This window comes from Boleophthalmus pectinirostris, unplaced genomic scaffold, assembly GCF_026225935.1.
Source record: "Boleophthalmus pectinirostris isolate CB_2022bp ecotype Guang Dong unplaced genomic scaffold, ASM2622593v1 HiC_scaffold_5, whole genome shotgun sequence".
NCBI lineage: Eukaryota > Metazoa > Chordata > Actinopteri > Gobiiformes > Gobiidae > Boleophthalmus > Boleophthalmus pectinirostris.
In genome coordinates, this window is record NW_026571404.1 from 18,989,747 (window position 1) to 19,016,927 (window position 27,181).

The following is a 27,181-nucleotide window of genomic DNA, read 5'->3' on the forward strand; positions in this document are numbered from 1 at the left end:
GATATGATACATACCTCGATACATAGGCCACGATACGATACATATGTCAATACAATGCACTTTCGGTTCGATACGATATATTTCACATATATTTGACACGGTTCAATAAAAAATAAAGGCAAAGTCATGGCTGTGATCTTTGGTAAACCACTTCTTGCGCAAAGTGAATGTGAAACACGCCCATGTTAATCATCAAAACAGTGAAAATGTCAAATGTGTTGCATAAACGAGCTCCTTCCTCAAAACAAGCAATGAAACTGTAGCTCTAACAAAATAACGTAGTAAAATAATTTTTTTTTTTTTTTTTTTTGGTGATATATCGATACAGCAGTCCCCGATATCGCTGCATTATCACAAGCAATACGATATTTCGATATTTTTGCACACCCCTACTAAACATACAATTCTAATGCCATGTTGTCTGCCATTTTAAGCACCGCTATGTGATTCCGATTTCTGGTGGACAAAACTAAACTGGTCATTTACAAAAATATTGAGACATGTTTTACAATGGCGAGGTTGTATCAGCTGTTATTGTTGGGTTGCCATATAAATAGCATTCAGGTCATGTGCAAATACAAGTTACTGAGTAATTGTTCTCTTTGATTCGACATAACATGCATTCCCAAATAGATTATGCATAGCTATTTCAAATTGCACGTACTTTACAATACATTTACATTGTAGTAGCGTAGTGTGACCATACGTCCCTATTTACCCGGGTCAGTCCCAATTTTGAGCCCTGTGTCTCTTGTCCCAGCAGATTTATCCAAAGCCAGTGATTTGTCCCAGTTTTATACAAGAAATGTCCCAGGTGTTCCTATTTTTGACCCATTTGATACCTGTCAACAGTAAAGAGAGGCATACACTGTCATTTGTTTAGGTAAAATGCAGAAAAGTTGCTTAAAAATGACAAAAACACAAGGAAAATGTGACTATATTGACTCACATTAGTGTCGAGTGCATAACAGTTTTCTTTAATTACGCACTCGTTTCACAGTTTAATTACCAACCAACCCAAAGCAGGGATGTCCTAGTTTTTTATTTTGAAAATCTGGTCACCCTATAGTAACCCCGACAACAGGAGAACAAATTGAACATGGCAAAAGTACTAAGGCTGAAAAACGCGTGTCTTATTTGGCACCCCGGAGCAGTGTAGATACGTACAGCTAAACGTTGTACACATCAAACATGGCCGCTGCTGCCGAGATGCGGACGTGGAGATGTCCTGCCACACGGGTTTTGTCTCCATACCTTATTTTATCACTGCTTTTACTTGGCACATTAGAGACATCATGTGCCGCACCAGAGCCCGGCCTTTGGAAAATAACTGTAGTAAATGTAAGTATGCAGTTAGCAGCGATCCTTTAGCATAGTTAGCCGCTGTTTCTTAGCTACAGTAGTTAGCCTCGTAATGCTAACCTTCAGGTCTATGACAGTCGTGAAATGAAATGTGGTTCAGTCTGGTTCTTTATGTTAATTTTATATATCTGTATAGTCCACTGTCGCAGATTATCTTGTTGTTTAGTTAAATATCTTGACAATGTGTAAAACTTAACCCAAATTTGGTTTAAGCCCCCCTAAAGCTAGAGTTAGCATTTGGATGCTAGTTGTGACTCCCCCTTTTCCACAGCCAGTTGCTCAAAATCTAATTACGCAAGTATTTTTTCGTGATATGACTATATATAAATCACAGGGGAAATTACTAGACACACTGCGTAGAACTGGCCTTTTGGCAACTTTGATCAATAATTCAGCATGTGGAAGCTTCAGTTTCTCTGTTGACTTGTCTTTATTTAGTTTCATGATTACGTCTGCATTTGTTGTCTCACTGATGGACCTTTTACCACAGTTATGTAAATACTGATCTTATTCCACAGTCATCCAAGCCACTCCTGATCAGAAAATCCATGTACAGGAATACAGACATACAATTGAAAGGTACAATGTATTCCTTAATGTTTAGATATTGTTTTAATGTCTAAGTTAGTTTTATTCTGCATATTTCATGTATTGATTTCTAACTTACTCTGTCCTTCAGTTGTATCGTTTGATTGTCCTGAGAACGTGGATTTGACTTTTCACTGGCTTTTAAAGTTCTACTCCTGTCACAATGAATTCAATAATATTGATGTAAGTAATTTGTTTTAGTAAATGCTTACTTAGATATAAATAGTTAAATATGAATTGTTTCCAGGAAATGTATGAGAGAACACCACTAAGTCGTGGCAAAGGCCTGGATCCAAACCCTACGGACAACGGAGAAGTCATTGAACACAGACACAAGGCCATAACATGTAACAGCAAACTGCACTCTTTCCCAATGCTCAATGTGAGTTTGAACAATTACCTTTTTCCTCATGTCAAAGTTTTATTTGTTTGGATATTTTAAATCTTTATTGTTATTACAGAAAGCAAAGGCAAATCCACGTCCTGCCAGCCCTCTCCTTGACCCTAACAAGCCGGTAAGAACATCAGTCAGAAATGTAAAGCTAATTTACCAGTAATGTATATAAATTTGAAATTGATTTGTTCATATGTTTTGTTGTGTGTGACATTTAGGATTCTAACTATACCAGATTGGTTATTGATGAGTATGAGCATAAAACTGACAAAAACAGCAATGTTAGCATTAAAGAGAATGTGATTGCCACCACATGGAGAGATGGACCATATCTGCTTGTTGTGGAGATCCTGTCTGACAAGCCAGACACCCAATGGAATGTAACAAGTAAGAGGCTTTATTTAAGCAGTGTAGCTTTGAGGCATTTACTGTACTGATATGGTTGATGTAATTTTTCAGTCGATTTGGTGATGCGAGGTGAACATGGGTACATATCCATCACAGAGTGGCCTTTGATGATTGTAAGTTAATTTAAAAAAAATCACTATTTTGATACTACTATCACCAGTATCACAATAGAAATTACGAAATGAGATTCAGTTGCTTTATGTCTTGTGTTGTCTGTTTTGTATAGTTTTACATGGTGATGTGTATAGTCTACATCTTGTACGCTGTGCTCTGGTTTGTTTGGGCGGCCTGCTACTGGAAGGACCTGCTTCGTATTCAGTTTTGGATCGCTGGGGTCATATTCTTGGGGATGGTTGAGAAAGCGGTCTTCTGTGCGGAATATGAAAACACAAATGCTGTTGGCTCTGCTAGTAAGAACACATATGATTATTTAAACGTTTAACTGCACCTACCGTAAGACAAAGATTTTGAATGCATTTGTTGTTTTACAGCATCTGGCTTATTGATTTTTGCGGAACTGATCTCTGCCCTAAAGAGGACCCTCGCTAGACTGCTTGTCATCATTGTTAGTCTTGGTTATGGCATTGTAAAGTATGTATCACAATGACCTTAATACTACAATATGCATATAATGTATTTAATACTGTACAATGAATATTCTCTTTCTTATAATTTCAGGCCTCGATTGGGGACAGTTATGCACAGGGTTGTTGGTTTGGGGATGCTCTACTTTGCTTTTGCAAGCATTGAAGGTGTCCTAAGAATCACTGGGGTGAGTCATGAAAAAATTTCTAATTTGCAATAGTTTAATTTGTTGTATGTGTTGTGTAAATATAGAATAATTGGCCGGTTTTAAGTTGTACCTGCTGCTTTAAATAATCTTGTATTTTTGGATGCATCTGTATTGAAGGGTCGGGACAATGGCCCAGCTCTCATTACAGAAGTTGTTCTTGCCATACTCGATTCCTGTGCCATCTGGTTCATATCCTTCCAGTCACTGCCTTTGTAATTAGATTAGTCAGATGAATAACAAAGATAACATTTATGCATTATGGTTTAAAATCTTTTTCTTTTTATTGTCATGATTAATTTTCTTCTGTTGCTGTGATCATTGGTTCTGTGTTGTATTTGCTGAGTTACTTTTAAATCTCTGATCGTCTTTGATTTGGTTCCCGCTCTCTCCTCTTCCCTGTGTGTTCCTGCACTGTCCTGACCGTGACCTCTGACCTCTAGGCGAAAGACTCAGATCTGGCCCTGCTGGCCAACATTCCCCTGGCTCTGCTTGACTCCTCTCTCTGCTGGTGGATATCCTTTTGTGCACCTTTTCCTCTGCTCCTCGCCTCATTCACATATTCAGACCTTAATTAGGGCTCAAGTACTGTGGTGTATAATAAAACTTTACTTAAATTCATAATAGAGGTGGGTGATGAGATTGAAAAATGTATAATATTACAATTATTGTTCTAAAAATATTCAAATGCCTTTTTTAAAAATATCACCCACCCCTATTTCAAAATCATAATATGAATCATACGTTACTAAAATTTGCTGCTTCTTTTCTTTTACAATATATGCAAAATATACCACCCCTTGCATAAGAAACCCCTCATTTTGGCTGGTAAAATTGTCTAGTTAATATTTGAGTATGTTCTCCTTGACTCCTGTGAACATCTTTGTAAGTCTGGCACAAACCATCAAGACTCTGAAGCTTAGGAGGAACCCGGTCAAGTTATCCCTATACAGACATTTTACAAACACATTAATATTTGCTGTTCTTGGTAAGTTTTGCTAAAAGCATTGCTTTGATTAACCATACTTAACCTGCAAGAAATAAATATAACATCTAATTTTTCCCATTAGCTTCCATCATCTTCATGGCATGGATTGCTAAGAAATTCCGGCTTGCGGAATGTCAGTCGGTAAGTGTTTCATATAACGAATATTATGTTATTGCCTATGTATCAGATACTTATTTTATGTTTGTCTCGAAGGACTGGATCGAGCTGTGGGTGGAAGACGCCTTCTGGAGGTTCTTGTTCTCAGTCATCCTGCTCGTCATTATGTTTCTATGGAGACCATCTGCAAACAACCAAAGGTACATCAGCATCTTATAATGTGAATCTGATTGTTGAAACTTTTTTTTAATGTTAAATATATTTTATTTGTTCAAAGATATGCCTTCACACCTCTTATTGATGACTCTGATGATGAAGAGATTGAGGAGTTTATGACCAATTCAAACATGGGTAACTTAATGTTGAATCTATTGACTTGTTTGGTTTACTATATTTTGCCCTTCTTGAATATCTGTGTATTTTATTCACAGCTGATGGGATCAAATTAAGAGCAGCTAAAAATGAGACCAATGGGACTGCTAAACCTGCAGAGGCAAACCCAGTATGAAAATGAAAATATGCAGTTGCCGTACAGTGCAGCAGATGGCAGCATTTAGCATTTGTTCCTTTTTACAGGATGAAGACTTGAAATGGGTGGAGGACAACATTCCAAGCTCAATTACTGATGTGTAAGTCTTGTAATTGTTATATTGCTGAAACAACGTTACAGTATTGTAATTTGTGTGAAGTATAGAATTTGACACTTTTTATTCTTATCACAGAGCTCTACCGGTCTTGTTGGACTCAGACGAGGTACAATAATCTTACTACTTTAACTTCTCTGATAGAAATTTGAACAATGACACTAAGGAAGAAAAAAATTTGATTTGATTTTTAGGAAATAATGACGACCAAGTATGAGATGTCAAAACTGGAATGATGCTTGTCTATCTGCTGATTCAGAGGTAGTTTGTGTATACAGTTCATGCTCACTAGTTGGTTTTGTCTCATTGCATTTTAACTTGTATATTCTTTGTCCATGTTTCAGTGTAGGCTCCTGTGTGGGTGCCACTTCAGCGGTCGGGGCAGCGTGAAACCGTTTTCGGGGACCCTTTGTTGTTTTAATAACTCTTTAACAACACCAGTCTGTGCACTGACGGTGAATCAGTGATTTCCTGAAGTCATCAGTTTCCAGCCTTTATTTCCAAAGAGAATGTGTTTTATTAAGTGCTGTATTTATTTTTGTCATATTCTTTTGAATTTATTTTACCAGAGATTAGCAGGAGCAGTAGGTGTCAAGCATGAACTCAAACATTGACAGAACAATATTTTCAAAGGCCCATAATATATTATTTGAGATACGGTATCAAGACATTTGTATTTAAGAATGGAGGGAAAGTTAGGCTGTTTACAGAGAAAATAAACCTTAAGAGGATTTATTTAATATTCAGCCATATTGGAGACTAAATATAGCATTGTGTATTAAAAGTAGAAATGTTATGTTTTTGTTTTCTAAAAAAAGACCCAGCTAAAGGCTATCCTCCCAGGTTTGATCTTTGCTTAATTTTTAGTGTACACTAGTGATTTCACTAGAATTATTATGTGGTCCTCACATATGTTTTCATGTCTGTTTAAAATCTCTGCCCAGCTAAGGGATCAAAGGACTCAAACGTAGATATTTCTAAGCTATGCTTGTCCATCTAATTATTCTCCAAGTCAGGAAAACATAACATTTCTTACACTGTTTCATGTTAGCTCTTATGCACTTTGAAAATCAAAGCTGTGCCTATGTGTAGTTCTGGTTTGGGGTCTGGAGTTTTTGGAAGATATTGAAAAGTGATGTTTCTCTTATTACTGGTGGCTGTCTGCAAGCCTGTCCTCAGTATTGGGATTGATGCACAGATTATTTTACTACAAATGTTAATGGGTTCAGTAATGTAGACTCTAGCTTTGTGATCTGTACAGTCTTGTTCAAGTTTGAATCTGTTGCGTGTATGTGGGAAGCTGTTCTATTTTCCAAAATAAGAGCAATATACTATTGTGTATGTTGACATTATTATTTATTTGTCTAAGTGTACTTATAAGTTGTTCATATGTGGCTTTTTCATGTTTACTCTATTTACGAGGTGTGCTTCCATTCTATCAGAAGTCTGTTAAAGGCAACAGGATTTTGTTGCCTTTGTTGATAAAATCCTTTATTTTACCTACTATGTTCTTGTTAAATTTTTTCTCTGTTGATGTAAACCATTCGGCTCTGGTGTGATCGGCACAGGCACAAGCAGATCACTTGAATGGGGTTTTTAATGTTTTCTTTTATAATGGTTGGAAAGCTGGAATAATTGTGCTTTTCATGGCACTGTTTGCGTTATATAAAACTGCAGGTACCTGCAGTGGACCTGGTTATTTGTACAGATGGTTTTGGCTGATTCCTGTTATTTCATAATTCCACAGGTGCAAAGGCATCAGGAGGAAGTGTGCTCTTCATACCAGCAGTTTTCCTCTTCCTTTTCAGGAAGTGTGTACACTGATTAAATATCAATAATTTATAACAAATATTTTGTTTTTCTGTCACTTCACCATTACAGTGAAAATCATAATATAGTTATTGTTTAATGGCAGATCATAGTCATATGTAAGGACTTTATCTTAGATTTATCTCTGCAGGATCATGTATTGATAGTCCTTTACACAAGTCTAACACATTTTTCTTTTGGATCTGCTCCAAACATTCAGGAAGAAAAATCTACATTGGCCCTGCTGTTTCCTGTCTAATAAAAGTTCTATTCATTTTGAGCAACACCTGAAGCACATGTTTTCATTTGTTCATTTTGTGTCAAGGATTGCCTAGACTAAAATATACAAGGAATGCAAGGAATCTGATTCAGAGTTTTGTTGTCCTTTTCAAAATATGTCCATTTTACAGAGCAAAAAAAAAAAAAATGCTTTTGTACATTGGTCTGCTGTGTTTTCTGTTAAACTTCAGGTTGCTAAGGTATTACAAGTAATCATGTTCTTTGTGTTTCAGTGATTAGGGATTATGTCACTGGTCACAGTTTTGTGCCAATTTAAACCTTTTAAATCAGCACAGATCAGCAGCAAAAGTTAAGGATTAGTCCCTGAAGAAAGTGCAATAACATGTCCATTGCCATGTAACCTCTAAGGCTGTTAAAGTTTGTGACCAACAAACCTCACAGGGCTGGCTCAAGCATAATTTCTGCTATTGCTTACAAGTGTCTTATGTTATGTTGCTTAGTGCTTCACAGTTGTCTTTGGCACTACCATCCATTTACTTTTGTTATAGGCTACATCTGAACACACCATTGTTTTAAATACCCCTTCATCTTTGCTTGATTGAAACCACTGGAATAGTTACCGCTTCTTGTGCCCCTCATCTTGTTGTGGTTAAGACCACATCTGTCATTTCTTTTATTCTAAGTTTCTTGATATACTATACAGATTATTATTCATTTTTCAAATATGCACTGGTGTGCCTTTCACTCATTAAAATTCACCTTCAGTAGAGGTAAAATGAAAACTGCTGCCACAATGATATTCAATAGTCCAGTGTTCAATATCACCAAAGGTAGCTTTTAACAAATCGTGAAGTTTTGGACCGACTTTATTTCAATTATGTAGTGACAATTCAAAGTCCAGGCGGACTGAGTTGTGCTCTGGAAAGCTCACTGTAAAGCCTCTGATTTTAGACATAAAAATGTGTGTCTCTGGGTAACATAAAGAATATGACTAATGCAGCAAATATGCTGTGGTACAGTATCACTGCAGGGCTACAGAAATATAATGGAACATTTGTGTCCTACTCCAGCATAAGCAAATATACAGTACATGATTGAAGAGAAAACGAGTATAAAAATACCAACAATATTTCCAATAAATTAAGCCTTTGATGTACTAATAAAACTATAGGAAATATAAAAGAAAAGTGCATATATTAAGTGTCAGACCTTCAGCAGGTGACAGTCAAAGTTCAGGATGATAGTAACACAATATAAAGATGTCATGTGAAGATTTTTTCCACTGATTAAATACAAATACATTTGTAGAAAGTCAAGTCAGATTCATATCAGATCAGTTCATATTTCCACCTTGAAATCTGGTTTAAAAGTTGTACGGCGACACCAGGATGTGTACTTTGGCCACATGTTTGGCTTGGAATACGCGGTCGCTGTACTCGGACATGTCCACGTCGATGCTGATGTCTTGTGGGCCCTGCAGCTGCTGCACCAGGATGAGCTCACCGGTCTGTCTGTCCGAGCGCTGCATCACAAACATGCCTCTGGAGTTACCCCCCACAATCCCAAAGCGCAGGCTGTCCGGCCCCGTACGCCCTGGGGCAGTGGCTGTGGCCATCCTGAAGAGAGTGGCAGGAGTCGGCAGGTTGGACGACAGGGACAGGTAATGGAAAGACACTGTCTTTGGAGCGAGCTGACAGGTGTGACTGTCCATGGGGCAGGGGTTCCTCTCACACTGACTGTAGCACAGATATGAAGCCATTAGAATGATCACTATATGGGACAATGAAAACTCCTCATATTGTAGACTTGTATCCTACTATACATGCTATACTTATGATTGTACTGCTGTTCAGATGTACTGCAGTTTGGTTGGGTTTGGTTTACATCACTACAAATAATATCAACCATACCCTTATTACAGTGCTGGTTATGGAGACAAAAATAAAAGATGAAAAAGATGATAGTTCATCCGTTTTTTTGTTTTTTTAGAAACTGTGACATTTCTAGTTTTGTGTTTCCCTTTGAGGATGTATTTCAACACACAAATGGTTTAGTGCACAGAAGGCTACAAATATTGACAAGTTACTAGAGTGGTAGTAGTTTTTTTGTTATATGGTGTTTAAAGACTTACAAAGGCGATGTTTTGACATAGTGGATGTGTCCATGAGACCGGGGACATTCGGGGCTGACGCACTGGAACCCTCCCCCTGTGTTGATACAGGTTGTCCCATTGGTACAGTTGTGCTTCTCGCTCAAGCACTCGTCCACATCTGGAAGACAAAACAGCAGCAGAGCCCTGTACTGTTACTGTATGGGAGTGGAGGGAGAGGGGGAAACTAGCCAGACTGAACGTGGACTTCCTGGTTACCACAGTCAGGGATGGGGGTGTTTATTTGGTTTATAGTTTAGTCTCCCATAAATACCTCATGTCCGAACGATTTTTTTCTCTTTTTGCTTGAAAGGGTGAAGTCATGTGTTCCACAGTGTGTATTATTGCTAAGCTACAAAGGTGTAAATGAAAGTAGCTGCACAGTTTGTGGGCAGAAAGAACACTTCTAAATTCACAATAACTACTAGGACCATATAGTGAAATAGACAGGCACAATATCATTTACTGAATATATGAGAGGAATTTCTGTATGTTTTGGCAAATGTGCAGAGCAATTTGCAAGTATTTCTTTCTGACATTAGAGCCAGATTGTAGAGCAGCAGCCAGCGTTCTGAATGAGTCTTTGTCCTCTGTTTCGCCCTGTCACTCACCCTCACAGCTCCGCCCATCGGGTAGCAGCCTGTAGCCAGTGGGGCAGGAGCAGTGGTAAGAACCCGGGACATTCACACATGCATGAACACATAGCTTCCCTCCTTGATCCAGCCGATAAACTTCACACTCATTTACATCTGTCAAAAACACAAAACAATGTCAAAATGTACAGGATTATGTCAACATTGAGATATTTATTAACTGGGCATATTCACTATTATTAAACAGTAGCTTCATAAGAGTATTATGTAGTGTAGAGCTGTAACATATATTTTTATTTATTATATCTTACAGAAATTGCAAGGTTACAATTTACCTTTAAGGATGATAGCTAGAAATTTCTTTATTGACAACGATACAGTGTAAAGTTGGTTGTAATCTGTCCTAAAAGTATGACGTTTATTATCTTGTCCTCTAAGCTGCTGGGCCTAAAGTTGCCCATCCTGGAGGAGAGTACTAATAAAAAAGCCAGAAAGATCCTCTCTGGCTGCTGACACCCTCTGCTCAGAGTTTTTTCTCCTACTCAATGGTCACTGCTTCTGCCCTCCTCGATTCACAAAAATAGGTCAAAATTTTCCTGCATCTCACAAGCAAAAACACTGCATTTTAACTTGTCAACTTGCTTTCTATGTTTGTATGTTTTTATATGCTTTTTGTTTTTTTTTGTAGTTTTTTTTTATGTAAGTGAACCCAGCCATGTGAATTTGCTGCAAAGCAATTTGCCCACAGGGACAAAAAAATTCTTCTGTTAGCGCAGTTTGGCCTCACCCTGGCAGATGCTGTTGTCAGAGGTGCCGCTCATGTGAAACCCTGCGTCACAGCTGCAGTGCTGGGCCCGGTTCACCTGAGCACAGCGCGGTTTACGACTGAATGCTGGATCATTCACAACACTCCATTCAGGAGGGGCTGCATGGAAATAAGATACACTTCATTATTAACTGGTCATGATTAATGGTTACCCCCACCGAGTGTGAAGTGAATGGTCAATGCACTGTAAAGTGTTTTTTATTGTCCAAAAAAGTGCTATATAACTCAAATGCATTATTATTATTATTATTATAGAGTACTAGAAAATTTAAGTTTATCATGAGTCTGTTTTTCCCTTCTGCTTGGGTTATATTCATAACTACTATTTGAATTGAACACATTTGTACAAAGGTGTGTGGCTCACCTGTCTGTGTGGGTTGCTGGCAATGAGGGCCGCTCCACTTCTGAGGACAGGTGCACTTGTACTGGTTCACTCCCTCCACACATGTGCCTCCATTCTTACAGGGGTTACTGGCACACACACTCATGTCTACGCACAAAACACATTGGTAACATATTATTGCAATGAAAAGCATTTATTTTGCTTTTTACAGTAAAGTGTCACCTCATGGGTCCATAAGTGTTTTCTTATGGATGTGGAATGTTGGATTTGTTTACATAGATACATGAACACATTTTCATTGTTACACAGATTTTTTACTTTCTACTAACATAATACCAGGAAAATGTCTCAGATTTACTGTCTAGATACATGTCTATGGGTGAGCAGTTGTTAGGATACATTAAATTGCTTTCTTTTTCCAACTAAACAGATATTTTTGACCCAGAGCCAACAACAATGAACCAAGTCATGCCATGACATCCCTAAATGGTGAGCACATCTTGTTTAGGACACACTGGTTTGTACTCACTTTGCTCTTGCTACTAACTCTTTGAGTGTTGAAACCACAACAAAGGAAATGACTTCATGACAGCTAAACCTCCAGTATAATGTGTTAAATTAGAAAATAAGTAAATAAGCAGTCCTTTATATGCTATGATCTTTGCTTCTGTGGTCAAAGACTGTGCAGATGTGAGGATGATGGAGCTCTCTCTGAGGTGAAGCATGGAGGCCGCGGTGCACTGGACGACAACCAATCCCTTTAATGTTTATTTGACTTTCCCAGAGGCCACCGCAGCACCAAAACATGAAAAGACTTACTTCACTTTGCTGGATATTTTTAAATGTTTTTAACTAATGCTTTTCCACAAATGTTGAATACAGCTTTTTAAAGGCATGGACTATATTTAGATCTAATAGACAGCAGTGAACACATGTAATACTGTGCGAGTGTAACCCTGTCATGTTATTTTAAGCTTTCAATGTAAGTACATGCACGTGTGCAGCTGCATGGATCAGGTACTGAGCCACAAGTACTGTAGACAGTATATAGCGTTTTCAAAATGTGCTGCCAAAGGAGTATTAAATAATCAACAAAATGTACTGATGGCTTTCATTTTAGACTACAATGTAGCACCATACTTCTGTTTGTAGGATAGAAAACTTGAGCTAATCTGCATTCTTCAAAACATAATAACACTTGTGTGAAACCATGTGTTCAGTTGCTGGACGTTATCCAATGACTTTGAGTCAAAGATCGAGAAACTTGAGCCTGAGAAGGGCTGCCTACAGTAGCCCACCACTGTTGTTCATCAGTCCAGGCTTTAAAGGGGAGGGCACCCCACAGAGGAATGTGGTGCAGGTGTTTTTGTGTCCAGAGACATTTAATGCCATTTTAACGAGGGCTTCATTCAGTAGAGCCCAGTCGTCCTGAAGAATGCCTCTTTTCTTTGTTATCTCTGTATGGGACATTTGATTCTGGCCCTCTGTTTATTTGGCATGAGATGATTGTGGAGTTGTGAATGCCTCTCAAGATTTGTCAAGCTATGGATAGATCATTTCAAAGCAGAGCTTTGATTATTTAAACTGGCCCTAGTGAACTGCAGAGGTGCATTTAACAAATGCTGTAAAGAATTTTACTTTTTAGTATACTTAAACAATTGTAACTGATGCTCTGTAATCTGTGATCTATTTTTACTACCAATACTTTCATATCATTAGGTGTGTTCGTCTCGGAGCTGGGCAGCTGCATGATTTTCCTTTTTTCCCTTTTTAATCAAAGTATAATTTCTTCTTTACACATCTGTTAACATTGCATTAAGTATCTCACCTTTACAGAGAGTAGCAATGCCAGTCCAGCTACCATTCTCCTGACAGACTCGTGTGGTCAGACCAACAAGCTGGTAGCCCTGAGCACATGTGAAATGTACTTCATGTCCTACAAAATACTTTGAGCCAAACTTTGTTCCATGCAAGGGGGCTTCCAGCGAGGGGCAGGCAGTGGGAGCTGTGGAAAGGAAAAGGAAGGATGGTCACATGTGAGTCCAGCTCCTCTGGATCCTCTGGCATTCAGCGCCTGAGGACATACACGTGTCTATGAGCAGAGAACGGCTTCATGGGAAAGGATGCTTCAAATGCTTCATTTACAGTCAACCACAGCTCCGTCTGATCTTATCAGTTGGAAAAATAACTCAATTATTGCATTTTGTTCAAATAAAGAGTTTGTGTTATACACACAATACATTTGCGGTGGTTGTAACACATATGTCTGCATTTGGGACATTTCAGTCACCACAGTAAAGCATTGCTCTCCAAGTTGCATTGATTGTTTTTGTATTGTTGCATCACAGGTCTTTCCTGACTATTTGTCCAGACTTAGTGCTACAGAGAGTCCTGCAGCTACACCTGGAGAAGATGTGCCATTCTCACACATTCTGACACACATCAATCACATTAATGTACTCAAATAAGTTGATGTAGTATGCAGGGAAGGGTTACAGGTAGTTATCTGAGAATACTACTCCTTGTCACTTTACAGATATGTATTTATTTATTTATTTTTATTTTTTTTAAATTAAAAAACAGAAATAATTCAGTTCAGTTAAATATTTTTCACTTTAAACATTTCAGTCCATTGTGTCCAGCCAAGAACTTTCCAGAGTTATGAGCTGCTCTGGTCCATCACTAACAAATTGACCCAAGTCTTTTCAGCCAAACAACACAATTCCCCAAATCCACTTCCTCTTCAAATGCCAACGTATAACCATAATGACCTTGTACACACATTGGATCACTGTAGAGTAGGATCTGATAAGAATTAACCAGTATAAGGATTACATAATGAATTGATAGGAGAAATATTATGTTTCTGCTATATTAAATGTTCTGGTGTACCTTGTGTGTAACACTGGATAGAAAATGTTGTCTAAATTATTGTAATTAAATAGTAGTGGCTAAAAGTAAATAAGATTATTATAGGAAAATATAGTCACCTGCAGATTGGTCGGCTTGTGGCATTTTGGAGACAGAGTTTTGAAGCGTGGCCAGTTTTGACTTCATGATCCGTAGACCCTCAGTGAACCGAACCTCCTGGCCTTTCAAGAACTTCTCCATCTGACGAAGCACACCAACCACTTGGTTCTTGTCCATACAGCTCTACAAGAGACCCAAGACTGATGTATTAGAGACTGCACTCTTTACAATATTCTGCTGAGTCTACTGTATTGTGGCACAGGCAATCTTTATTTCAATACATTTATTTATAGTAAATTATTGTAGTAAAAATTTTAATAATTGCTTCTATTTAATCTTTAAGCAGTTCTTTTTAACACTATACTTTTTATGAAATTATAAAAGTTCAACAAGCAAAACGAATGCTTGTTGAACTTTTGGGGAAGAAAGTTTGATAATGGGGGGCCACCACAGTCTTCTCTATTAATGGGAAACCTTGGACTGTGTCTCCACTGACACAACGCCAAGCACAGCACTTACCTCAGTGGTCATAAAACATAAAACAGCAACATGCCGCTTAGGGACATGATGTATTTGAATCAAATACAGTGTTATGATTGGTTACGAGGTTGTTAAGGTTACGATGATGTCAAATTTTTAGTTATTATCAATAAAACTACATTTATGAGGCTACTAGGCACTAAACACCGACACTAAAGTGACATTTGCCAGGCAATACCTCATGAGGTATTTTGTGTTACCATCAGCTTCTTCATGTTCTCACTCATTACCAAAGCTTCTGCAGCTGGATGAAATCTGTGGGACAGATGTGCTGAAGACATAAGTCCAAAATACTGTCCTCTTTGTACTTGTGTTTTGGTAAGAAGACAATCCAAATAGTTCATATTAAAATGGCCAAAGGCCTAAAATAAAAATAGCTCACATAAGTTGAAGGGAAGTCCAACTCTTGCAAAGTGCCTCTAATCCTTTCTGAAAAGCTTATTAATCACATGCTCATTTGGACAATTTGTGTGGAGCAGCATACCTTAAATTCCTGCATAGCAATCTGAGGAGCATGTGCAGTTACATTTCACAAAACTTTGGCAAATATAAGCCATATTTATAGTAGCTTTTAGAAGTGAAGAAATAACTTAGGTCTATTTCTTCTATTTGTTTATTTTTAATTTGCATCAATAGACTGGTAGCCTGGTAGAGCAAAGAAAAAATGCTAGGATGTGGACAACAACAATAATAAACAAACTCTTACCTGAACAGCAGCATCACTGGAGAGAACAGCTGTCAAACACAGCAGAGGTAAATAGAGGGACAGGTGAGACACTGTCATCTCTACTGAATAACGGTGAAACAAGCCGAACTGTTTTTTCCTTCACTTGTCTATTTATGGTAGTATAGCCCACAGCTGTTGTTTAGTGTAAAGCTGAGCTGAGAGAGATTGGATGGTTCTCATCAGGTGTCTCTGAAAGATGCTCTCCTCTCTCAACTTGAAGAAAGTTTTGCTCCACGCTCTGCCTCCTGCACGCGCCTGCACACCAGTGCATCGAGACCCCAGGATCCCTCCTCCTCCACTCACAGCCGCTCTCTGCCAAAGAAAGTGAATAAAGGCTACTTCCTGTCCTATGGGTTGCTTTGTCTCAAAACTGTGTGTGTCTGTAAAAAATCCTAATCGCTTATTTTGTTGTTTGTTTAATAAGAAATTATTGTCTTCTTCTCTGTGCATTAGAATGCCATTAGTGGCGTATATAACCGTACTTAATCTTTCCCATGTTTAATACATTAATGAGTTTGATTGAAAAGAAATGTTTATATCGTTCTGAGAAGTGTAAGAACAATACAGTATGGTGACCTCACGTGTAGCAATTATGATGGCATGTAATAATAACAACAACAACAGGCAGCTATTTTCACATGTGACCGCGACACCTGCTGGTGAAAGGGGAAATTGCAGAGACTCTTCAAAACAAGGAGAAACACTCTTCAACAGAGACGGAAATCAGAAAACTTATACTAGTCTAGAAAGAGAAACACCAAGGAAACGCCTAATTTGAATCACAAGTGTGACACCACACAATACAAAATTGTGTTCCCTTTTCTATCACTTCGTAATGCTGGTCAAGTCTATTTCAAGATTTGTTTTGCTTCTCGCCCTGATTAATGGTCTCTGGAAGCAGACAGTGCGCGAATGACTTGGCCGCGCGCAATCGCAAATTCAAAGTTATTGAAATAGCCAAATGTTTCAGAATCACTACATAAAGTGTTGCCATTATTTAAAATAAGCAGCTCTGTTTGTTTGTTTTAAGTGCGTATTACAATGTCACTACACACTTCTAACAAAAGAGCGCCCAACACCCCGCTCACCATCGCAGAAGCCATTCATTGACTGACAGCGCTCTCGACCAATCAGAACAGTCTCTATATTCATAGCCATACAACGGGCCAATCAGGTGCCGCGATGTGTTGTCCTCAAGTTAGGTAGATCTGAGTGAGGTATAAATGCGTGAGCGATCGTACCAACGAGGAATGTGCTGCAGACTTCAGAAGCCATTTTGAGATGATGTCCCTGTTGAGAAAACCCATGAAGATGCTGAAATCAACGATCATGGTTACATTTCTGTGTGTTCCTCCCTCCGTGTGTTCTATTCCACCATGGCAGCTGTCAACGGACGGGACATTAGCAAAGCGGGCTATCGAGCAGTGCTCACAGAGTTAAAACGCCATTGATATGAAAGAGGAGAGTGTCTGTTTACTGTCTCTCTGTCGAGACATGTAACTCCGTGAGTTTTTTCCAGTCTGAAATCTTCCTGCATCTCTCACAATCCACCGTCTCCTCGAGTGACTGTGTTAATTCACTCTTGTGCCGGAGAGAGGGAAGGCATTTTCCAATGGCTTCTGTGAGCCTTGTCTCCAGTCCCCCCGCCCCTGTTCTTGACAAAAACATGACAGACTCTGAGCTTGCAGGGGATGAAAGGTCGAGTAACATTCTTACAATTCTTACTACGCTCATCTGTCCGTTTCGGTGCTGTGGGTCTACATGCTTGTGTGACTATGTTCTTTTTACCATGAATTACAAGGTTTAGAGATCTCCAGAATTTCCTAAATTATTATCTCGGTTGCATGCCTTTTTGATGCAGAAAGCTGTCCAAATGGCTTTCCATCACCGCGTCGATAAGACTCATTTTCATGTGCTGTAGCAGCCCTTATCGCTTGTTTGTGGTACAGATATGCCTTCATTGTTGCCATCTGCAGGAGACTATGCAAATAGCTTTGATGTAAATGCCACGCCCATCCTCACTGTAACACGCCCCCTAGTGGATTTATGGCAGTGCTACAGCGGGTGTTGCAGAGCCAATGTACGGTCCCTGTGATTGGTCCACAAATGGGACAGGTGGTTTGGCTGCGTTCACACTTGCATACACATCACATGGGACTAAAGCTGGACTAGAAACCAAGTCTCCATCAGGGCAGAACTGGGTTCAAACAAGGACCAAGACAAGTGTGAACGCACCCTTAAACTTTAGATTTAAGCTAAAATATTTGGTAAAGCTGTTTTTTGCTCAATGGAGACTACATATTCAGTTTAGTGTGGACTCAATAACCTTCAAAACAGTATCAAAGTATGCAAGATGGAGACACACCCATCTGGTTATTACCATCATATTTCATTGGTGAGGTCAAAAGTTGCTTGCCAGCATTACCATCGATACAAGGTTAATACATGAATGTCCATCCAACAGGCTGCAATTTACACACCTTGGTAATTTTTGTTTTAAAAAATTTTTTTAGGCTTATATTTAAAATTGCGTTGTTTATACAAGTACATTTTACATACATTTTTGTTGTTTTATGTACACTATTTTAAGTACCAGTACTACAAGTACTAGAAGTACTTGGTATTTTTTCAGTTATATTAATTAACATTATAAAATCGCAATTAATTATCAAACTTTCATCTAAAATTATTATTAATTAAAATGTCATTCTCATATGGAAACTTAAAAAAAATGTAATAACACTAACTTTTTCCCCTTTAAAGTGTATGTGTTAGCAACATATTTTGGTGTCTTATAAAAGCTATTTGTTACTAATAATGACAATGTAGTAGTATTAATAAATAATAGGTCAGTGGGAGTATTTCTATAGACAGTTTCCTTATTCAAATTGGAATGTGACAACACAATACGACATACTGTACACATCAGTGAAACAGAATACTTTTAAGTGTTTTTCAGGAAATATTTGTTACACTTGATCTACAGTGCAATTAGAACCATTTTGTGCTATGCAAGATCCCAAAATGTACTTCCTTTTTTTTTTTTTTTTTAACCAGGGAGGATGGGGAACTTGAAGACGGAGAAATTGATGATGAAGGAATTGGGATTGAAGAAGAGCCCAAAGAGTCCAGTGAAGTGACTGAAGACAAAGAGAAAGAGCGAGAAAAAGAAAAGGAGAAAGTGAAGGAGAAAGAGGAGAAGAGTCACAGACACTCCCGAAAACGATACAAGAAAAACAGAGACAAGAAGAAATCCAAGCGGAGGAGGCGGGACAGACAAAAGGTGCTTGATTACAAAATGTAAATATTACATAAGCACAACAGGTGCTCATCATGGACACATGAGAAAGGCTGTAAGCATAGATGAAGTGTTAAAGTTCAAATTAGAGCCCGACTGATATGGATTTTGCTGTGGCCGATATGAAACCTATATAATGGGAGTTGGCGCTGCTGATAGCCGATATAATCGCCGATATATTTAGTGATGTAAAAATTCACTGTAAATGTTGAATTGTTTAAAAAACTTAGGTTTGGCTCTGGTGGATTTTAAATTGGGTTTATTTAGGCAACATTTATTGTTATTCTGCCTCTTTACATCATATTTACAGACAGTAGGTTGGCTTAATGGCATTTTTGCATCACATTCTAGACCAGGGGTCGGCAACCCAAAATGCTCAAAGAGCCATATTGGCCCAAAAAAACAAAAACCATACCTGCCTGGAGCCGCAAAAAATGAAAAGCCTTATATAAGCCTAATATGAAGGCAACATAGGCTGTCAGTATATTATCTATATAAGCCTATTCTTAAAATGACTAAGTAGGCTACAAACACAAAATGAGCATTCATGATTACACAAACCCCTTTTGCGACCCTCTCGTACTCGGTGCGCCGTCTGTAGCCACTGAAATCAGGTGGTTAGTGTTTATTCCTTTGTCATTTAGACCCCGTTTACACGTACAGGTATTTTTAAAAATGGAGACATTTCCCTTCGTTTGCACACATCGTTTACACGAAAACGGCGAATTCGCCTCTGAAAACGAATCTTTCTAAAAACTCCAGCTAGAGTGGAGATTTTGGAAAACTCCGGTTTCACGTTTGCGTGTAAACTGAGATAAACGGAGTTTTAGGAGCTGACGCGCTGAAAGTGCGACCGACATTTACCTGTTACTTTGACGACGATGATGGAAGTATTCAGAGCAGCAGTCGCATTTCTTCTGATCGTGCATAGGAGCACTCATAAAACAGCAGCATGTAGAACTTTGTATGCAACTCACCACGCCACACCGCTCAGAGCAGAAGCTCTGAGCTCGGGCAGCAGCGCCAAACACACAGGGCAGTCAGGGCGCAGCTCCTCAAGACGGGGCTGTGGGTCCAGTGTTGGTCAGATTGTCCACTTTTCATGCGTTTCATTTGCACACAGCTGATGGATCAGATCCATGACCAGAGATGTACAAGGGTTTTACCCCTAAAGAAACCATATTAAAACAACAACCAAAAAAAATTATTCCTTTTCCATTTTCACTCATTTTTGAAAAAGCTTCAGGGAGCCACTAGGGGAGTGCTAAAGAGCCGCATGCGGCCGAAGCCGCAAGCCGGGGGTTGCCGACCCCTGTTCTAGACACTAGTGATGGGTATTCCAGTTCTTTTTATAGAACCGCCTCTTTTGGCTCAGCTCACTAAAAGCTGCTGGTTCTTTTGGCTCCCAAGCGGCTCTTCAGATTCTTTTGTTGCAAGCAGGTCTAAAGCACGTCTAAAGCAGGACTGAATCAGGACTGAACCAGGTCTAAACCAGGACTGAAAAAGGACTAAACCAGGACTTATTTATTTTATGCTAAACTACAGCCAAATATGCTTGTTTTTTTTGTTTTTTTTCCTATGTACACGCAGATTTCTCAAAGTTTCGTTTTCAGCCGCTGCCGCTGTCAAACCACGAGTCTGTCTGCGCCCAGTTGCCCATATCGGCCGATAATATCGCCCAACCGATATATCGGTCGGGCTCTAGTTCAAATGCAAAACTTTGAAATTGAAATGACGAAGGCATCCCTCTATTTCACAATAGGCCAATTTTTATTCTAATGTCTTTTTATATATTATATATATTATATGTTTTATTTACCATTAATTTGCTCATTTATTATAAAGTGGTACATGGCACAGGGCTCTGGATCTTCATCAGTTAAGACTGTCTTGGCTAAATAATGTTGTCCTTGGTCTATTAATGTTATATTGCAACTTGTGTTAACTCTTCTCAGCATCACTCCCCATCGAGCAGCTCCAGTTCGGACAGCTATGACTCGGACTATGATCGCCCAGAAAGGCCGCCCAAAAGCAGGAAACGCCGTGACTCGGATGGCCAGTCCTCTCAGGTAAAGTTGAAATACGATGTAATAACAAATGACCTAAAACATAATTTTAATGTCACAAATCACAAATCGGGTCTTTGGTTGAACAGCATGGTAGGGATTCAAAGGGAAGCCACGGCAACTCACAGAAGTCCCCACCTCATAAGAGCAGTGACTATGACAAATATAGCGACTACAGCGATGATAAATACGACTATGAGGAAGAGGAGGATGAGTATGATGAAGAGTCCGAGTACTCATCAAAGGGACGCCACTCAAAAAGAGGAGGCATGAGGGGCATGAAACACCAACAATGTGAGTGCAATGACACATTTTAAGCATGTAATAAAAAGTGTATGTTCAAGTATGACTTTGACTGTTTTCAGATGGTGGGCGGGGGCGTGGTCGAGGCAGTGGACCAGGCAGGGGTCGAGGAAAGAAGCTCAAAGGAAAACCCTGGAGCGGCCGAGGAAGAGGCAGAGGAGACCAGGCGGGTATGGAGGAGGTAAGACATGTGCTTTGGTAATAACACTAAAACAAACTGGTAGGGTTTAGCAACGGTAGTAGACCACAGTAATTAGAGTAATTATTGTCACCTACATCCTAGTTCAGAGTTTATTGCTGTGTTCTTTACACACATTTCTGTATTTGATTGTATGTTAGGTAACAAATATTGTGTATGTTTGTCTTTTTTTGTTTGCATCAGGACAAAAATTCTGCTTATCCGAAGAAAAGGCCCATTATGAGCAAAGAGTTCATAAATCAGCATACAGTGGAGCACAATGGAAAACACATCTGCAAATATTTCCTGGAGGGTCGATGCATCAAGGTACTCCAAAGTCCATATATCAATATTTAAGGCACTATGTAACCTTTGCAGTAACTGCTTTGGTCAGGTATTCTGTAGCAACAAAACAAGTAACTGATTAAATGCAAGATTTTAAGTTTTAATACTATACTGCTGAACTTTCTGGGCCAAGCTTGAACATCAACACGGAGACAAGTACCAGAAAAGTTACATAGTGCGTCATTAAGCCTTGAAATGTTCATTATTTTAAACCTTTGTATCACAGGGGGACCACTGCAAGTTTGAACATGAGCTGATCCCACTTGATAAGAAGAAGGAGCTGTGTAAATTCTACTTCCAGGGATATTGCAGCAAAGGAGATAACTGCAGCTACATGCACAATATCCTTCTGAAAATACTATTTGTATGTATACTGTATATAAGGTTAGGGAACTTATTAACATTCATGTATCTACAGTCTACATGCTTTTAATCCTTAACGAGTGGCTCCACATGAATACCCTTGCAAGTTCTTTCACACGGGAGCTAAATGCTACCAAGGGGACAAGTGCAAATTCTCCCATGATGCTTTGAATGATGTGACTAAGGAGCTCCTTAATAAGGTAAAGCACATTTCTCCTTAGTTTTATGTGGTATATTAAACATAATATCATGGCCACAGCATGGGAAATTATTTGTCCTCAGTGTGTAAATTTATGTAATAGATAGAAAAGAGACTGGGGCAAGCACCAAATTGTGAAAGACAGCATCTGCAAAACTGAAATGATCTGGTGTGGTTTAAATGTGTCCAAAGTGGTCCAAGAAAGTGTTAACAAATGAGCTTGTTCAAAGTCCTGATAAAGTTAATCCCGCTTTCACAATACAGTGCAACACAGGTCTTTATATGAGTTTGCCATTTTGGTTGCCACTTCGGTATCTAAATGTTAAAAAAAAGTCCTAATTTAGTTTGGTCTCTGTATATAGCCTCTAAGATTTGTGTTCTTCAATAGGTTTATACTTTTTACCTGGCTGAGCTTAAAGTAAATTAAAATATTACAATAATATAGTTATCACAGTGCAAATTAAAGTGATTGAATATTGCATCTTTATGTCATTGTGCAGACAAAGTTGAACATTATGCCTGATGGTGAAATGTACAGACATGTTATATAATACGTACTTTACATATTTTAAATGCCTATTGTGCTTGTGGTAGATAATCAACACAGAGGAGGAGAACAATGATGAGCTGGAGCTGGAGGACCTGAGGAAGCAGGGCATCGCTCCTCTGCCTAAACCTCCTCCAGGTGTGGGGCTGCTGCCCACTCCAGGTCAGAGCAGCCCCACAGACAATGGGCAGTCAGGGAAGAAGATCCCATCACTGTTTGAAATCAAGGTCCAGCCCACTACAGACCTGGCACAGAAGATTGCACTGGGGTAAAAAAAAAAAGTTTGTGTATTATAACCTTTTATAATATACAAGCTCTGGGCTGCTTGATCATTAAAAAAAAAAATCTGTTATTTCAAACAGTTACGATACTATCTAAATTAACCTGTAGAGAAATCATTTAAAAATTGAAATCATAATTTTATATTTTGTTTTACAGTGGTTCAAACTACCAGGATGATGGTACAGACCAGTTCACAGGAGGGGCAGAAGATGTGCCTCTAGATGGCGCTCCTCCCTCAGCATCTCCTGGTTCTATGGGCCCCTGTGTTGGGCCTATACAGCAGGCTTCACAGGGTCCACATGGGTTTCCTCCAATGGGCCCTGGTCCTTTCCAACCAAACCCACCACAGATGAACATGCAAAGACCTCCTTTTGCTCCTGACCTACAAATGCTTCAAAACCTGTTACCCTTTGCCTCTATGGGGCAGAACCCTGTGGATTTTCTGAGCAGCTTTTTTCAGAATCAACCCATGAAGCAACAAGGAAGTTAGTACTGAAATCATAATATTATAAATATCCCTACTCCATACAGATGAATAATTGGTAATTTTTTTTCCCCTCAGTGGATCCCAATCGGGCTTACATGCCGACCATCCAGCAACAATTAAATGCAGAGCCACAGTTTCAGGCGTTACCTCCCCCTGTGCAGAAAGCCATCCTCATGCACCTGCAGCAGCAACAAGAGGCCAACCAGAAAGGCCCTGAGCCACCGGGAGCAACACCAAAGGATGACGGAGGAAGAGGTGAGTGGCAAAGACTGAACAGGTAAATTGGATTGTAATTGGATTGTAAATTGGATTGTCTTTTGACTAAACCATGTATCTTGGCACAATGCAGACAAACTGATCACTGCTCGTGGTATCACTAAGTAGCTTTTGTATCCGCAGTCTAGCATGACTGTGAATGTAAACGTACAATACACATGCAGATGGATTTCACCCACTTCAGTCCCAGAAGTTATAGATTTTATGGCCATTGGTTACAATTTAGCAGATTAGCTCCTAGCAAGTTCACTGTTGAGTCTATATTGTCTGCTTAGCCAAGAGTATTTATCAGATTGTTTGTTTATAGATGAGACTACAAACTGGTACTCAAGTGATGACGGGGAGGAAGGCAGTGTTACATCCATCTTGAAGTCTCTGAAAAAGCAAAGCGAAATGCAACAGGCCCAAGCCAAGCCTCTACCGCCTCCCAGTGTACCAGTGGGTGATCCTCGTCTCAAAGAGAGAGGGCCTCCAAGTGACCCTAGAATAAAGATGGACCCACGCCAGCGCCCTCTAGAGGTGAAGAAGGAGTCTGACAGTTCAGGCGATCCTCGATTGTCCAGAGATCCCAGGAAGCTGAGGGACCAGTATCAGCAGCAGGGGCAAACTGTTGCTCAAAAACCTTCAACTGGTGAAGACGATGATGAAGGAGAGAGAGAGCTGAGGGACAGGGCAGCTCTTATCCCGCTAGACCCAAGTCCTGGAGTCATGCTTCGAGACCCGCGTTGTCAGTTAAAACAGTTCAGCCATATCAAAGTGGACATCCTGCTCCAGAGACCTGCTTTTGCCGAAACTGTTGTGTGGGCACCAGAGGACCTCATCCCCTCTCTCATCCCTAAACAGGAACACTCCATCAACTTGCCCTTACCGCCTCTTATTGCTAACGCTCAAATGAACCGGTCTAGTCTCCCAGACAGCCCCCCTGTGTCCAGCCCCCCTCCCGTTGACCCCAGACTAGCAGCGGCAAGATTAAAGACTCGAGTACCATCCGGATCTATGGAGTCTCGCATATCTGTAGATAGACCCGTAGACCCACGGCAAGCTAAATCTTTGGATCCCAGACTGAAACGGACCACAAGTCTGGATTCAAAGATGCTTGGGCAGAAAGAGCCATCTTCTACTGCCACAGTTGACCCGAGACTTCAGAAATCAAGTGCAATGACTTTAAATCAAACTGTTGTTCCTAAAAGTGAACCAGATAAACTGCCTCCGTATGCACCTCGCCTTGCCTCGTCTGGTGGAGGTCTAGAAAGTCCAACTACTATTCTTGGGGGAATAAGTTTATATGACCCTCGCAATCAGACAGAACAGAAAGAGCCGGTGGATCCACCCAAGAAGACTGGGATACTTAAAAACCCAGTTAAAAAAGACAGTACCCCAACTCCATCTTTATCTCCAAGTCAACGCAGCAGCTCATTTGAGGAGGTTAAAAGCACAGAAACGGTGTTGGATCAGAGCCCGCCGCCTTCTTCAGAAACTCCTCCTCCTTCCTCTCCAGTCAAACCTGCAGCTGTGCACAACCTGCCCATACAAGCACTAGCCGGGCTTATGAGGCCGCAATACATAGACCCCAGACAGGCCAAGCAAGTGGGACAGGGAACTACAACAGTGCAGGAGGAGGTGGAGCAAAAGAAAGAGGGAGATCAAAATGAAGGAAAGGGGGCGGAGAAGGAGGAGGAGGCCATGGAGGTGGACCAGGACAAACCTGACGTCCCAGAGGAGGCAGAGGACCGGACACTCAAAGATGTGTTTAAGACTTTTGATCCCACCGCTTCCCCTTTCTGTCAATAAGTCACATTTGTACAGTTCAGAGACATTTGAAAACTATTTATTCTTGTGTATAGTGCTCATAACTTATCGAACAGCATCTATCAAATGTATCACATGTGGCAGTATGAAGATGCTTATGGCTTTGTTAACACAAGATAAATTTCTTCTTTTGATTTCAAGTCTCAATAAGGTGCATCTCAATGATTTCAAATGCAATTGAAAAGTGTCATTTAGTAGTTATATTAAAATGCTTTCACATTGGAAAACAAATACATTATACATTTTATATTCTAAACTGAACTACTGAAATAATTCTACTGTTTCAAAGTATTTTATTTTGTTGAGATGCAGCTGTCCCTTTTGTGTAGTATAAATGGCAACTCATGTAGACCAATGTAAAAGACTGATGTTTTAGTTACTTCAAATTCTTGGCATTATTTTTGAGGATCCTGATTTAATTGGCAAAACAAATGCCGAAAAGTTCAGGAGACATTTTATATTTTTATTTTAAAACATTTTATACTTTAATTTTGTACCTCATTTTGTGTGTGAGCTCATTTTAAAAGGGATATTTTTATAGTGTATTTTAAACAAAATGTGTCAATAGAAAATATAAATATAATCTTTTGTTGTTAGCTTGCTTTGTCATAAATCTAATCCCCAAGTGGTGACTTCATAGGATCAAAACAGTTGTTTGAAATGCATAAAGAATGCATTTTAGTATATTGTCATTGTAAACATTGCACTGATATGAGACACAGGGTTTTCAACACATAAGTTTCTATATTCTAAGTACATGTGTGTAGGTGTCTATCAAATATCATCTTTTTCATATGACTATCTACGTTTTATATGTTTCTGTAAGTGCTTTCATTGTGTTCATTGACATTGTTTTTCATAATACTTTGTAAATGCTTATTTCTATCACAAACTGTTATTTTGATTCAACAGTACAAGATCACTAATGGCATTTTAACACATATTTTGCTTGTTTCAGTGATTTTAAAATTGTTAAAATACTGTAAATAATCAAAAAAAAAATCCCAGTTTTACTTAAATAAACAAAACAGATGTGTCTAGTGTGCATGAATATGTTATAATTATACACATAAACACATTTATAACTTAACCGTGATAACAAACGGTATTATTCAAGGAAAACATACAAAAAATTAAATACACTAATTGCTACATTTGAGTACAGTAGTTCTTCTCAAACCAAAGATTTGTATACCACTAAATCTGAACAAGCTAAAAAAAACAACCAACCAAAAAACAATTAAATAAATGCAAGATGGATACATTTAATGCCATCCAGTGGAATATTCTAGGGCCAGCAATAAAAGTTCCATGGAGACAAGTGTTTGTGCCTACATGCATTACAACACACTAAATCTATCGCCTTCACTTGTAGCCATCCTGCACACTGACTGCAGGAGCGAGGCTGGGGGCTTCAGGGTGGGCTGAGGTCTTTCTCAAACCCAGGTCGTCTGTCTCCAGGTTGGAGGTCTGCTGAGCGCGGTGCATCTCCAGGTTCCTCCTCCACTGGAAGCACAGAGCTGTGGCCTCTGCACACTCA

At 39.3% G+C, this 27,181-nt stretch overlaps 3 protein-coding genes across 4 annotated transcripts; 2 read left to right on the forward strand and 1 right to left on the reverse strand.

Moving 5' to 3' along the window:
* The first annotated feature begins 1,035 nt into the window (after positions 1–1,035).
* tmem87b (transmembrane protein 87B) lies at positions 1,036–7,392 on the forward strand. Of its 2 annotated transcripts, none has more exons than XM_055162348.1 (20): positions 1,036–1,341; positions 1,881–1,941; positions 2,042–2,133; positions 2,198–2,332; positions 2,412–2,465; positions 2,563–2,731; positions 2,804–2,865; positions 2,979–3,162; positions 3,244–3,343; positions 3,431–3,524; positions 3,986–4,057; positions 4,422–4,530; positions 4,613–4,671; positions 4,744–4,847; positions 4,925–4,998; positions 5,079–5,149; positions 5,224–5,276; positions 5,370–5,400; positions 5,486–5,552; positions 5,641–7,392. In XM_055162348.1, the coding sequence occupies exons 1-19, from the start codon at positions 1,192–1,194 to the stop codon at positions 5,525–5,527; spliced, it is 1,716 nt and encodes a 571-aa protein (XP_055018323.1). In that variant the 5' UTR covers positions 1,036–1,191; the 3' UTR covers positions 5,528–5,552; positions 5,641–7,392. The 2 variants fall into 2 exon arrangements, with proteins under 2 accessions (XP_055018323.1, XP_055018322.1); XM_055162347.1 differs by having other exon boundaries at positions 1,038–1,341; positions 5,636–7,392.
* Positions 7,393–8,203: 811 nt separating this feature from the next.
* On the reverse strand, positions 8,204–16,728 carry LOC110156855 (fibulin-7). Its single transcript, XM_020921085.2, has 9 exons — positions 16,577–16,728; positions 15,468–15,800; positions 14,242–14,404; positions 13,080–13,256; positions 11,273–11,398; positions 10,870–11,007; positions 10,101–10,238; positions 9,472–9,610; positions 8,204–9,076 (listed from the first exon to the last, which is right to left on the reverse strand). Exons 2-9 carry the CDS (start codon positions 15,543–15,545, stop codon positions 8,704–8,706), a joined length of 1,332 nt encoding a protein of 443 aa, XP_020776744.1. The 5' UTR covers positions 15,546–15,800; positions 16,577–16,728; the 3' UTR covers positions 8,204–8,703.
* A 7-nt stretch (positions 16,729–16,735) lies between these two features.
* Positions 16,736–26,677, forward strand: LOC110157151 (zinc finger CCCH domain-containing protein 6). The gene is made up of 12 exons (XM_020921419.2): positions 16,736–17,186; positions 18,546–18,771; positions 20,742–20,855; positions 20,942–21,146; positions 21,218–21,336; positions 21,538–21,660; positions 21,905–22,019; positions 22,132–22,241; positions 22,835–23,055; positions 23,226–23,554; positions 23,632–23,811; positions 24,140–26,677. Exons 1-12 carry the CDS (start codon positions 17,101–17,103, stop codon positions 25,621–25,623), a joined length of 3,312 nt encoding a protein of 1,103 aa, XP_020777078.1. The 5' UTR covers positions 16,736–17,100; the 3' UTR covers positions 25,624–26,677.
* The last annotated feature ends 504 nt before the right edge of the window (positions 26,678–27,181 follow it).

Coding starts and splice junctions, on each gene's coding strand:
- tmem87b (XM_055162348.1), top strand. CDS start 1,192: ATGGCCGCTGCTGCCGAGATGCGGACGTGGAGATGTCCTGCCACACGG. Junction 3,525..3,985: donor GTGTCCTAAGAATCACTGGG/GTGAGTCATGAA, acceptor TCTGACCTCTAG/GCGAAAGACTCAGATCTGGC. Junction 5,401..5,485: donor TCTTGTTGGACTCAGACGAG/GTACAATAATCT, acceptor TTTGATTTTTAG/GAAATAATGACGACCAAGTA.
- LOC110156855 (XM_020921085.2), bottom strand. CDS start 15,545: ATGACAGTGTCTCACCTGTCCCTCTATTTACCTCTGCTGTGTTTGACA. Junction 11,399..13,079: donor CATTGCTACTCTCTGTAAAG/GTGAGATACTTA, acceptor TTTTGTGCGTAG/ACATGAGTGTGTGTGCCAGT. Junction 10,239..10,869: donor TGACAACAGCATCTGCCAGG/GTGAGGCCAAAC, acceptor TGTTTTTGACAG/ATGTAAATGAGTGTGAAGTT.
- LOC110157151 (XM_020921419.2), top strand. CDS start 17,101: ATGGCTTCTGTGAGCCTTGTCTCCAGTCCCCCCGCCCCTGTTCTTGAC. Junction 17,187..18,545: donor GAGCTTGCAGGGGATGAAAG/GTCGAGTAACAT, acceptor TTTTTTAACCAG/GGAGGATGGGGAACTTGAAG. Junction 23,555..23,631: donor ACCCATGAAGCAACAAGGAA/GTTAGTACTGAA, acceptor TTTTCCCCTCAG/TGGATCCCAATCGGGCTTAC.